General features: G+C 44.9%; 1 protein-coding gene across 2 annotated transcripts; it reads right to left on the bottom strand.

The window, feature by feature from the left end:
- Positions 1-4772: 4772 nt before the first annotated feature.
- On the bottom strand, positions 4773-9713 carry LOC308328747 (uncharacterized protein). Of its 2 annotated transcripts, XM_080782856.1 has the most exons (7): positions 9698-9712; positions 9108-9360; positions 8322-8510; positions 7998-8167; positions 7451-7600; positions 7070-7242; positions 4773-6034 (listed from the first exon to the last, which is right to left on the bottom strand). In XM_080782856.1, the coding sequence occupies exons 2-7, from the start codon at positions 9282-9284 to the stop codon at positions 5616-5618; spliced, it is 1278 nt and encodes a 425-aa protein (XP_080638982.1). In that variant the 5' UTR covers positions 9285-9360; positions 9698-9712; the 3' UTR covers positions 4773-5615. The 2 variants fall into 2 exon arrangements, with proteins under 2 accessions (XP_080638982.1, XP_080638983.1); XM_080782857.1 differs by having other exon boundaries at positions 7998-8164; positions 9108-9713.
- Between the last annotated feature and the right edge of the window lie 3884 nt (positions 9714-13597).

Below are 13597 nucleotides of genomic sequence, written 5' to 3'. Positions count from 1 at the left end.
CAAAATAAATAGAATTATGAGTTGGGTTTTTCGGGTTCAAAAGATAGTCAGTCACAAGTTATGTTGGAAAAGATTGTGTTCGGAACGTTGTCATACATACATACATACAGTTCTATCGTTATGAGAAAGCAAAAAAACACAGTATTGATTCAATTAGTCTGTCTGATTTCACACTGGGTGCCTCTGTATGTTTTAGCTGTCGGCATTTCCCAGAGCTCTGTCATGACATGCATGCAATCAACTGCAACATTGAAATTCCACTGACGGCAATACAAAGGATATCCTGCAATCCACGACCCCAAGTTTGCTTTGTCAAGCGGTGCCACCCTGTGTGGCTTTACTGACAGTTTTTATGTTGTGTAAAGGTTGTTGGAAGTCGAAGTGTCTTTGATGCTCTTGCTCCTGATGGGTGTAAAGGAATTTTCCAAACTTCCCACGTTAGTAGTCAGATTCAGTAATCTTTTTTTGTCAGTGAATTTTGCAGAGGGGTGGGGCGCTCCTTCTCAAGTCTTCTCGGATGCAGACTTACATGGGACCAAAGCTTGCTTTAGTTTATGCCATTAGAATTCCTTATTCTAGACTACTAACATGGGAAGTTTGGAACATTCCTTTACACCCAACATACATTATGGGTGTAACCAGCTAGTGATGTGGTCAATGCACTAGCTTGCTCACCTACTATACTGTACACAATTTCCCTCATGCTTGCACCCTTCCCCTCACCCTTCCCCGCTCTCTCTCTTTCATCTAGGCCTACTGTACCATTTGGCCCAGCAGCCAAATGGAATTTATTTGATTGAAATGTCAAACCTTGGAAACGGAAAGAAAGATTGCTGTAGAGTGTGACCTGTGGTTCATGTCTAGACAGCCAAGAGAGGTCAGCTTCCTGTAGTGTAATGGAGCTGTCATTTTGTCTTTGTAGCAATAAAGGTCCATATAGGATTAACCTAGCACATGCACGCGAGCACATGTGCATATGGACCTGTGCATACCATACACTGGCAGATGGCTAAGGCCCGTACACAGTACAAGATAATCAGGGTTGTTTGGGGCAGTGAACGGCCCTCCCGACATTCAGCATTCCCTACCCAGATATAGGGAGAAAATATCAGGCAAGTTTATTTTTCTGGTTCAAAGACCTGATCTTGAGCCTCCTGATTTGCTCAAACGTTCGGATGGTCCTGATCATTTTATAAACAAAACGGTCAAAACAACCTGTGGTGCGTTGGACAGCTAAGGCTTGTTGATATGTGGCAAGAACATGATTGTCTACAACGTTTTCTCAGACATGTCACTCACAACTGTTATCTGTGTGTGTGTGTGTGTGTGTGTGTGTGTGTGTGTGTGTGTGTGTGTGTGTGTGTGTGTGTGTGTGTGTGTGTGTGTGTGTGTGTGTGTGTGTGTGCGCTTCTCCTTACTCACATGGAGTGCAGTGAAATAAAATGTCAGGAAAATGCCACAGCTTGAACTCTGGTCCATTATAAGTGTGTAGTATGTGTGCAAATTGTGTGTCATTGTGCTTGAAGGTGATTGTCATGTACATACTGTATATATGTGCATGTTTGAGTAAGCAAGTTTACATGCGTGTGTGCTCATGCACAGCACATAATATTAATTTCTTGTCATAGGATGGTAGATTTACACAACCAGTCTGTATGGTTCTGATCGTGTGCCTCCTGGTAGACATGTTATAAAGAGCAGTCATGTTCTTGCCAAATTTGTTTAGCTTTTTCTAATTCACTGCCTGCATGTTTGCTACTGGCTGTAACCTGGAAGGGTTAGTCCTATATTATAACTCAGGGAAGCTTCCTAAAATATCCGGCCCAGTGCTCCACTCGTCCCAGACTCTTCTCCCTTCTGGAACGAACTCCCCATGGCAGTTAGAACGGCAGACTCACTCCCAATCTTCCTGAAGTCTGAACCTTCTTGTAGTTTGAAGACTCATGGCCCTATCCTACAGGTGAAATTCAGCTTCTCCCAGCTTCTGGCTGCTCAGATTGTCACAATGTGTACTCGGGGGAGGAGTGCAGAGGGACACGTAGACATGGGCAGAGAGGCAAACCGCGGTAACCTTCTCTGCCCACTAACCTACGGCCACCCAAAATTTGAGCTCCACCTCAGCTGTCTTATGAACCCCATACAGCTTGTTTTCTTACTGAGAACAGCTGTTGTCTCTTTGCAGTCGCCATTTGAAAAGTCCTCTTCTTCCCTTCTGGCTCCTTGTAGACTTATCCCTCATTGGCTATTGTGGCGTCCACTCAGAACCAAGACCAAGAGTGATTCTCTCTGTAACTCAAATCTGCCAATGAGCTTGAAACTTTGCTTTTTGGATGAACTAAATTCTACATGAAGAGAGTGTCTAACCTCTGTATCGTGATGTATTTCTGATAGGCCGACGGGACAGGCAGTAAAGGTTGGGAGGAATTGTTATTGAATGTTGCAATCGGTGCACAGTATGACTGGGGATGTGATCTAAAACAATGTATTTTTCATGAAATCTTAGACTTTAATGTGAGCACCGTAGGAACTCATCTTCAGTGTTGTGCGCTTCATCACTGACATGGTTATTTATTCAAACCTGAATATACTGACAGGACAGGAAGGAGAAGCAGAGCAGCCTGCTGTGTGCTTGCTTCAGGTCACTAGTCACATTATGACAGTAAAGACACTTCTTGCAGCATATTCAGAGAGAACAGATGTCTGGCCTGGGAAATGTAGATACTGCCCATTATGTAATATTGACCTTTCATGAGCTTGATGGTGACCCTGATCTTTCGGACCAAAAATGAATCATCTCTCCGGGGAAGCCTACTGATCAATGCCAGCACGTTTCATGGAGATCCACCCTAACACCATTATTTTTATTAGTAGTATTAGTAGTAGAAGTATTATTAGTATTTGTTGTAGTACAAATTTAAATGAATCATTTATCCATTATTGGTTCATTTTAGTTTTAGTTTTTTTGTGTCCTCTCCTCACTTTGTATGGACACCCACACAAAAAGAACACCCACGTACACACAAACTAAGTGCAGAAAAGTGTTCATTCACTAACACACCCAGACACGTGCGCACGCATACATGCACACGCACACACACACACACACACACAGGGTTACTCTGTGTCAGTGAGTGTTCTCTGCTGAGAGCCTGTGGGTGGCGTGATGATGCTGTAACCGTGGTGATGTCCTGTTGCCGTGGTGATGTGTACTGTATGACAATGGGACACGGATATGGATAAAGTACCTGAGATACAACATGTGCACAAGAGACCACACACACACACACGTAAACACAAAAAGACAGAGAAACAAAAACTTCATAACTTGCATAAATACGTGTAACCAGGGCATACATACCGTATTCACAAACACTGCAGAGACTAATTATGTATTCCTGGAGGAGGGGAGAAAAAAACTAGCCTACTTAAACAAGGAGAGTTTGCCCTTTACTGAAATAATTTTAGGACTGGAAGTGACCTTTTCTGTATTGAGCTCCTGATCCTTCAAATATTTGAAGGTGTCCAGAAAAGACAAGACAAGAAAAAAGCAATGGGGTCAGGAGCAGGCAGGCAGGCACACGTATACGCACGCACGCACGCACGCGCGCACGCACGCGCACACATACACATACACATACACCCCCTGAGGGTGGAGGCCCGTTTCAATTGAAACTGATGAAACATAGCAAGGCCTCCTATGGGGCGGACACTACCTGTCTTGTACTGTCCGTGTTAAAGTAATCTATCGAATGGACCCTTTTGAATGCATGCATTTGAGTGTTCAAAAAACATTCCGGACAATTGTTTTTTTGTGATTATGTAGACAGTGCAATGTTACAGTGCTGCTGTAGCATTCGTGGGTCAAATCAACTCACTCACTTTAAAGATCAGATGAGAAACTAAAGAATTGCAAAAGACATGCAATTAGAACTATTAAGGGTATAAAGAACGAATGTGTGGGCCTTTGTGTAATAGCTGTTCCCAGACTGCTGCAGTTTAAGACGGACTACTTTGCTGCTATTGTAGGGAGCTTGTTTTAAATTGAATCATTTTAAACATATTAAATTCAGAGTGAGCTGAGGGCAAAGGTCCATGACCATTGAATGTAACGTCAATCATGTGTAATGTAATGGGAAAGAAAGAGACAGAAAGGCAAGAGAGATCGAGAGCGGGGGACTAATAACACCAATCAGACAGCATTAGTTGAGCTTAGAGCAGTAATTTGAGTGGTGAAGTGTGACTCATGTACATCTAGCCAAGGCTGAGAGTGCAACAGGGTTTTGTTAGTCACACACGTGTGCGCGCAAACACGCACACACACACACACACACACACACACACACACACAGTTATTTACCTATTCAGATGTATTCTTTTACTATCTTACCCTGTATTGTTATTCTTATTGTCCACACTGTTGAGGAATCTTGAACAGATATTTCACTACCAGTACCAATAATGCTGCTACCAGCTGTATTGTTACAATAAACACCATCCGCCTTCTTGAGTGAGAAAACGCTGAACAAGTGAGTCAAAACATTTCCATTTTTCCTTTCTTCTCCTGTCTCGATGCTGATGAATGCCATTGTGAAACTCTTGGGTTTACTTTTCATACAATGGCCATAATCATAGGATTTTAATCCATTCTTTTCTCAACCAGTTACACAGATGTATCAGGTGCATCAATTTGCAACAGCGTGACAGCTTTTAGAAAGGCAGATGTTCCAAACATGAATGTAAACATAAAAGACCAAAAAAAAAGACACTGGAAATAATTATTCAAATTGCTGTTCTTTATTGTCACAATGGTGAGTGTTATATTATACATTATCAGTTTAGCTCTGCAGCAGCGTTAAGTGTTCTCCAAACTTTGTGTACAAAACACTTTGACCACCTCACATACAATGCATTATATTTAACCCGACATGGATGTCAAAAACCCCTCTGTAACCCAGTCTCTCTCCTTCAACAACAAATCCGCTTCATGGCTGAAATGGATCGAACAGGTAAAAATCAATAAGCAATCAGATTTCAACTGGTTGGTTGGTTTGATGAAAAGAGCAGGTGGACTGTAGGGCACATGTAGTGCTATTCAATTAACAGCTACAGAGGTCTGAGTGTATTCAAGAGAAGGTTTGAACCCATGAGTGAAATTAGCTAGTGATGTAACCATTGGGTTGGGAAGCAAACCCTCCCATGGCTCATAACTGAATATGTGTGTGGTGTCTTAGCTGTAGTTAAAACAAAACTACATTGGTAAGTTTTTTGTTTTTACAGTTGGTAAGTGTTGTACATATCATTCCAAACACCATTCCAAATTTAAGTGACAATGCCATTATCAATACATTTATTTGTAGCTGATCATTTCTTTTATTTTTAGACGGAATAGAGGAACAGGTTGATTCAACTCATGCAGGATTGATGCTATAGTATGCTATATATTGAGCTACATACAGGGTTTAATTAAATTTCTTTCCAGATGGCTCGCCTAGTGTCCATCACAGCCCACTTATATATATTTGCTGGTAAGAGTGAAGGTCTGTGGTGAGTTTGGGGATTTATAAGCCATTTTGGTCAGTAGTGCATTATTTAGTTTCCTGCTGTGCTTCCCACATTTAGCTGTCATGTACTTGGTGAATGATGGAGAGGCTCTCAGCCGGCTCCGTCTCCACAATGCTCAACTTCAAACTTTCATCTGTCCTTTCAAATCCCATCTCCTCGCCTCTCTCTTTCCTGTTATCTTTTCCACCCCTATCTCTCCTTTCATCTCTGTCTGTTGTTTCTGTGCCTGCTCCGTGAGGCCAACGTGTTCCATCATCTTGTTCTGTTTCGTTTCTCGCTCCTCTGCTGTTCGTACTTCTGGGTTGGGATCCAAGTGTGTTCACACTGGACCCAGCTTGGGTAAAGTAGCTCTTTAGCTTTGCCACGGGTCCCTTATCATTATCAAACAGTTGGTCTATGTAGGCCTGGGTGCACTGATCTGTTGTGATGAGGTCCAAATGTGCATCAGGAACTGGGAATGGGCCATTTGTCCCTGTGAAAAGGTAATGTTCAGTTAAACTTAATTGATTAAGTTGATTGATTAACTCCAGGGCTCCGTAGTAGCCTATTACAGTTATAATATATTTACAGTTAGAAAGGACAAAAACCCAGCCTGTTTGCTGTTACTGCACTCATGGCTAGTTCTAGTCGCATCTTTTGGCCAGAAAAGATCTCCAACGAGGAACTGTACCTAAAGACAAACTGTTACAATGTGGTACTGGAAATCAAACACAGACGGCTCAGATGGCTCGGACATGTCCTTCGAATGGATCAGAAAAGCATTCCTAAAGTAGCCCTAAAATGGACCCCACCTGGAAAGAGGAAACAAGGGAGGCCAAAAACAACCTGGCGGAGAACTGTGACCTCATAACTGAAGATGGCAAATCTGACATGGGGCGAATGAGGCACAACATGCTGCACAGGATAAGACCAGATGGAAGCAGATAGGTGCATCCTTATGTTCCACCGGGAACGGAGAGGAGTTCTCAGTCTCAGTCCCCATGACTGAGAACTTTAAGCCCTGGGATTACTGTAGTGCAGCTGGAATGGTGAAATAAACAATATTTGGACAGCATGTCCATATCTTTGCCACCAGGTGGCAGTACTAGCGCAGAGCCATGCTTGAATGATGGAAACACTTGTACAGACATAAACTGGGGCTGAATTAATAATTTATATTGGATTAGTGGATAACTGAAGTGGGGAAAAAATATTTTGTATCATACAAATGTCTATGGTTATACCAAAGACTATGAAAACGGGCCCGAATGCCTCCCTGCTTGGCATTCAGCATCAAGGGTTTGATTGGGGGATGAATCTCTGTGACATAATCTTATAGCGTCATGCTGGGGGAAGTACTGTAATCCCGCTACAGAAATGGGCTCTGCAAGGCTTACTTACTTACATTGAAAAATTACATTTTATATTGACTAGCTTTCTCTCGAGTAAAAAACTAAGTTTGAACTCTTATCTTAAATGTGTCTAGAACTATTGATTTGATCAAGGTCCAAGAGCCTATATACTGTACCTGTGTGTCTCTTTATAGCAGATAGAGGAATATGGACACTGATCCCTGTCTCTCTGTCTGTCACGGTGAAACCTGTCATCCCTCCATCCTCCACCTCACTGGGGAAGTCATGGGATTCCCGGAGGCCCCCCCGACACTTCAACACACGCACTCCACTGCAGCGGAGATAGCACCTGGGGAGGAAACGGAGTAGCGTATCACCATTCACATGACGTGTGCTGTAGTCTAGCAATGTTCTGTACATAATGTTCTATACACAACAATGTTACATACAAATCACCTTTACTTGCAGATTATTAGGTAGATACTTCCATTTGTAAATACATTTTAGGAATAGAATGGCCGAGTGCTAATCTATATTAATCATATCACTGTATATACCTATAAGCATGTATGATCTCGTTGAGATCTTCCTGGTACTGTTCCAGCACAGCCTTTGCAGCCACTGTCTCCGTTCGTCCCTCGAGACCAGCGAGGTGCACCAACATGTGGGTGTGAAATAACGCTCCGCTGGCCCACTGCCTCAGAGTCCTAGGAAGAGAAAAGGTGAGAAAAGGAAATTAACGCAAACAAATGCATGCAAATCACACGCAGAGAAAGCACATTACAAGCCAGGAATGGAACTACTCCATATAAAATGTGAGTTAACCACATTGGAGTAGTACTAGTAGTCACTACTCCATAAAATGTGGTTAACTGGATTTCTCTACTCAACTACTGTATTCCATTTTAATGTAGTCCAATCATGCATTAAATGCAAGAGTAGCGTTTTAGTCAACCACAATCTACTGTATTACATGGCGTCTCATTTTCTTCCAGTAGGCCAGTTTTACAGTATAGCTGTGTGAAGGAGAGGCTGATTTGAGGCCTGTATTCTCTTCTTGTCTATTCTATTACATTTTGATCAGCCATTATTCCAGTGCATTACCTTGTGTCACATGTCCCTCCCAGTAGGCAGGTCTTTAGCTGTGTAAGGACCAGGCTGAGCTGAGACTCCAGCCTCATTGTGTCCTGCCTCAGTCGGTCACAGTCGCTCAGGTTGATCCGACAGCGCTTCAGATACTCCTCCATCAACTCCTGAAGCTCCCACACCCGCTGCTGCAAGAGGGGAATCACAGCAACTTGGAATGAGTTGAATATTGGCTTGTGGTGAGGGAGGCATGACAGTATATAATTCTTATAATACATTTTCAGATTGAGATTATTTCTGAATTATGGTCCTTTTGAATTTATTTTATCCCATTATTTTTACCTGGCTTGAGGAGGACCCTGCTGACCTCCTGGTCCCCTCTGACATTGATGATGTATAGGCCATCTCCATCACCATGGAGACAACGAGTCCTACCAAGCTAGCCAGACGGGGCTCATCTGAGAACGCTACTAGTCGGCCAATCAGATCCTTGAGGTAGGTTGGCGCCCTATTTCTCATGTCGCCTTGAAACTTCGCAGAGGAAGGAACAAAATACCATTAGTACATACTACATAGTACTACAGATTAACCACTTGAACCCTAGTTTTTCTGTGGCTATTCTGGAGTGAGCATGAGCATAGATGAAAATGCCAGCTCTAATTAAACTTGTAGATCAGCTATTTTTGAAGAAAAGTATTGACATATTGACTTTAACCCATTAAAACCAGGAAAGCATGTCATGTTTTGCCGTGCTATGAACGTGAACGTACAGATATACGTACAGTTAGGAGGATTTAGAAGGTCTCAGGTCTCAACAGGTTACTTGCAAATGAGAATAAACACTAAACAGTGTATTGTTGTGTTGCTAGGATATTTTTCACTTTAGCTCACAATCCACATTTATATTTCACCTTTGACAAATACTCCCTTTGGGCAATTTTACATTCTACAGTCAGTAGACCTATACAAAATAATATAACTGTCTTTGTTATTGCAGGTTACTTCATGAAAGTGAAACGTGGGTGTCCAACCGAATGACACATTTGGTTATATTTGTACACAATCAATGAATACAATGCATAGTCTACTGAGTATTTCAGTACTGACAAAACCTTTAGCCTGATTCACCTGTTGCAGGTGTTGTTGGAGGCGGGTCCTCGAATCCAAGCTTCCCTCTGGATTGGCTTGGATAAGAGGTTGGGTGATGCCCAGGTCAGGCAATGCCCCGGCCTCTGCCATGGTATCGTAAATGAGGGAGCCAAGAGCAACAATTGCCGGTTGAGGACAGGACAACTGCAGCCCCATGATGACTTTTGTGTGATGTCAGGTTAGAACATTACATTGCCATATCTTGCATTACAAGACACATGGTAGCCTACATCTGTAAAAGCAGTATAGGAAGAGAGAGAGAAACAAATGTAATTTTAATAACGAAATGTTGCTTAATTAAACACGACTTGAAGCATGCCATGCGGTCAATGTCTCCTCTACATTATCTATATTGTAACTCAGGTATGTTTACTTGGTATGAGCCTTGAACATGACAAGACAAACAAACTTCTTTGCCACAAGCCAAGGTGAATGAAAAGCAGCAGTACTCTGGATCTATCATCATCTATATACCCTTAATTAAATAAACTTTCTACACTCTGTTTAGTGCTTTATAATGTCGTTTAGCAAAGAATTACAACCGCTCTAAGATTACAACATGTAAATACCAGCGTCACTGCTACTACACTCTCCTACTAATGCAGTAGTAAACCACTGTCTAGTGAGCTAATCTAGTGAGCTAATTTAAGGCTTCCGGTGGACGATCTCTTCAAAATAAGAGTACCTCTAGAGTATTGAAAAAAAGTTTAATTTGCACATTAAAACTACAAATTAAGCATTTAAATGATGCTATAAGACACACATTATGTTTCTGTGTAAAAACAAGTAATTAAATAATAAAGTTATCTAAATGGATAAATGCTATTCACTTGAGTGCATGGACTTCATAAAGTGGACACTGGACAAAAGACGGCTCCGCGAGGCAACTATCTGGACATACCCACGCGTCCGGGGAGATGTCCTCTACCACACCCCACTCTCCGCTAAGCGGGAGAGGTGTAAAATTCACAGCAGCAGAGCTTCTACTGGGGTCAATGCAAAAAAATGTACCGTTTCCGGACCCAGAATGGACACTGGACAAAAGACGGCTCCGCGAGGCAACTATCTGGACATACCCACGCGTCCGGGGAGATGTCCTCTACCACACCCCACTCTCCGCTAAGCGGGAGAGGTGTAAAATTCAGAGCAGCAGACCTTCTATTGGGGTCAACACTCAAAAAAGTGCCGTTTCCAGACCCAGAATGGACACTGGACAAAGAGGCCTCCGCGAGGCAACTATCTGGACATACCCACGCGTTCGGGGAGATGTCCTCTACCACACCCCACTCTCCGCTAAGCGGGAGAGGTGTAAAATTCACAGCAGCAGAGCTTCTACTGGGGTCAATGCAAAAAAATGTACCGTTTCCGGACCCAGAATGGACACTGGACAAAAGACGGCTCCGCGAGGCAACTATCTGGACATACCCACGCGTCCGGGAAGATGTCCTCTACCACCCCACAGTCTCCGCTAAGCGGGAGAGGTGTAAAATTCACAGCAGCAGAGCTTCTACTGTGGTCAATGCAAAAAAATTACCGTTTCCGGACCCAGAATGGACACTGGACAAAAGACGGCTCCGCGAGGCAACTATCTGGACATACCCACGTGTTCAGGGAGATGTCCTGTACCACACCCCAGTCTCCGCTAAGCGGGAGAGGTGTAAAATTCACAGCAGCAGAGCTTCTACTGTGGTCAATGCAAAAAAATTACCGTTTCCGGACCCAGAATGGACACTGGACAAAAGACGGCTCCGCGAGGCAACTATCTGGACATACCCACGTGTTCAGGGAGATGTCCTGTACCACACCCCAGTCTCCGCTAAGCGGGAGAGGTGTAAAATTCACAGCTGGAGCCCTTCTACTGGGGTCAATGCAAAAAAATTACCGTTTCCGGACCCAGAATGGACACTGGACAAAAGACGGCTCCGCCAGGCAACTATCTGGACATACCCACGTGTTCAGGGAGATGTCCTGTACCACACCCCAGTCTCCGCTAAGCGGGAGAGGTGTAAAATTCACAGCAGCAGAGCTTCTACTGTGGTCAATGCAAAAAAATTACCGTTTCCGGACCCAGAATGGACACTGGACAAAAGACGGCTCCGCGAGGCAACTATCTGGACATACCCACGCGTCCGGGGAGATGTCCTCTACCACCCCACAGTCTCCGCTAAGCGGGAGAGGTGTAAAATTCACAGCTGGAGCCCTTCTACTGGGGTCAATGCAAAAAAATTACCGTTTCCGGACCCAGAATGGACACTGGACAAAAGACGGCTCCGCGAGGCAACTATCTGGACATACCCACGCGTCCGGGAAGATGTCCTCTACCACCCCACAGTCTCCGCTAAGCGGGAGAGGTGTAAAATTCACAGCAGCAGAGCTTCTACTGTGGTCAATGCAAAAAAATTACCGTTTCCGGACCCAGAATGGACACTGGACAAAAGACGGCTCCGCGAGGCAACTATCTGGACATACCCACGTGTTCAGGGAGATGTCCTGTACCACACCCCAGTCTCCGCTAAGCGGGAGAGGTGTAAAATTCACAGCAGCAGAGCTTCTACTGTGGTCAATGCAAAAAAATTACCGTTTCCGGACCCAGAATGGACACTGGACAAAAGACGGCTCCGCGAGGCAACTATCTGGACATACCCACGTGTTCAGGGAGATGTCCTGTACCACACCCCAGTCTCCGCTAAGCGGGAGAGGTGTAAAATTCACAGCTGGAGCCCTTCTACTGGGGTCAATGCAAAAAAATTACCGTTTCCGGACCCAGAATGGACACTGGACAAAAGACGGCTCCGCCAGGCAACTATCTGGACATACCCACGTGTTCAGGGAGATGTCCTGTACCACACCCCAGTCTCCGCTAAGCGGGAGAGGTGTAAAATTCACAGCAGCAGAGCTTCTACTGTGGTCAATGCAAAAAAATTACCGTTTCCGGACCCAGAATGGACACTGGACAAAAGACGGCTCCGCGAGGCAACTATCTGGACATACCCACGCGTCCGGGGAGATGTCCTCTACCACCCCACAGTCTCCGCTAAGCGGGAGAGGTGTAAAATTCACAGCTGGAGCCCTTCTACTGGGGTCAATGCAAAAAAATTACCGTTTCCGGACCCAGAATGGACACTGGACAAAAGACGGCTCCGCGAGGCAACTATCTGGACATACCCACGCGTCCGGGAAGATGTCCTCTACCACCCCACAGTCTCCGCTAAGCGGGAGAGGTGTAAAATTCACAGCAGCAGAGCTTCTACTGTGGTCAATGCAAAAAAATTACCGTTTCCGGACCCAGAATGGACACTGGACAAAAGACGGCTCCGCGAGGCAACTATCTGGACATACCCACGTGTTCAGGGAGATGTCCTGTACCACACCCCAGTCTCCGCTAAGCGGGAGAGGTGTAAAATTCACAGCAGCAGAGCTTCTACTGTGGTCAATGCAAAAAAATTACCGTTTCCGGACCCAGAATGGACACTGGACAAAAGACGGCTCCGCGAGGCAACTATCTGGACATACCCACGTGTTCAGGGAGATGTCCTGTACCACACCCCAGTCTCCGCTAAGCGGGAGAGGTGTAAAATTCACAGCTGGAGCCCTTCTACTGGGGTCAATGCAAAAAAATTACCGTTTCCGGACCCAGAATGGACACTGGACAAAAGACGGCTCCGCCAGGCAACTATCTGGACATACCCACGTGTTCAGGGAGATGTCCTGTACCACACCCCAGTCTCCGCTAAGCGGGAGAGGTGTAAAATTCACAGCAGCAGAGCTTCTACTGTGGTCAATGCAAAAAAATTACCGTTTCCGGACCCAGAATGGACACTGGACAAAAGACGGCTCCGCGAGGCAACTATCTGGACATACCCACGCGTCCGGGGAGATGTCCTCTACCACCCCACAGTCTCCGCTAAGCGGGAGAGGTGTAAAATTCACAGCTGGAGCCCTTCTACTGGGGTCAATGCAAAAAAATTACCGTTTCCGGACCCAGAATGGACACTGGACAAAAGACGGCTCCGCGAGGCAACTATCTGGACACACCCACGTGTTCAGGGAGATGTCCTGTACCACACCCCAGTCTCCGCTAAGCGGGAGAGGTGTAAAATTCACAGCAGCAGAGCTTCTACTGTGGTCAATGCAAAAAAATTACCGTTTCCGGACCCAGAATGGACACTGGACAAAAGACGGCTCCGCGAGGCAACTATCTGGACATACCCACGTGTTCAGGGAGATGTCCTGTACCACACCCGAGTCTCCGCTAAGCGGGAGAGGTGTAAAATTCACAGCTGGAGCCCTTCTACTGGGGTCAATGCAAAAAAATTACCGTTTCCGGACCCAGAATGGACACTGGACAAAAGACGGCTCCGCCAGGCAACTATCTGGACATACCCACGTGTTCAGGGAGATGTCCTGTACCACACCCCAGTCTCCGCTAAGCGGGAGAGGTGTAAAATTCACAGCAGCAGAGCTTCTAC

This window comes from Protomyctophum bolini, assembly GCF_963924005.1.
Source record: "Protomyctophum bolini genome assembly, chromosome: 14".
In the NCBI taxonomy this organism is placed as follows: domain Eukaryota; kingdom Metazoa; phylum Chordata; class Actinopteri; order Myctophiformes; family Myctophidae; genus Protomyctophum; species Protomyctophum bolini.
This window is presented reverse-complemented; position numbering and strand designations above follow the sequence as displayed.

What these genes read in the sequence shown, in the direction of transcription:
- LOC308328747 (XM_080782856.1), bottom strand. Translation starts at nt 9,284, where the DNA reads ATGGGGCTGCAGTTGTCCTGTCCTCAACCGGCAATTGTTGCTCTTGGC. An exon ending in GGAGGGACATGTGACACAAG is followed by an intron (nt 7,601 to 7,997) that starts GTAATGCACTGG and finishes TTCTCTTCCTAG; the next exon opens with GACTCTGAGGCAGTGGGCCA. An exon ending in TGCTATAAAGAGACACACAG is followed by an intron (nt 6,035 to 7,069) that starts GTACAGTATATA and finishes ACCTTTTCACAG; the next exon opens with GGACAAATGGCCCATTCCCA.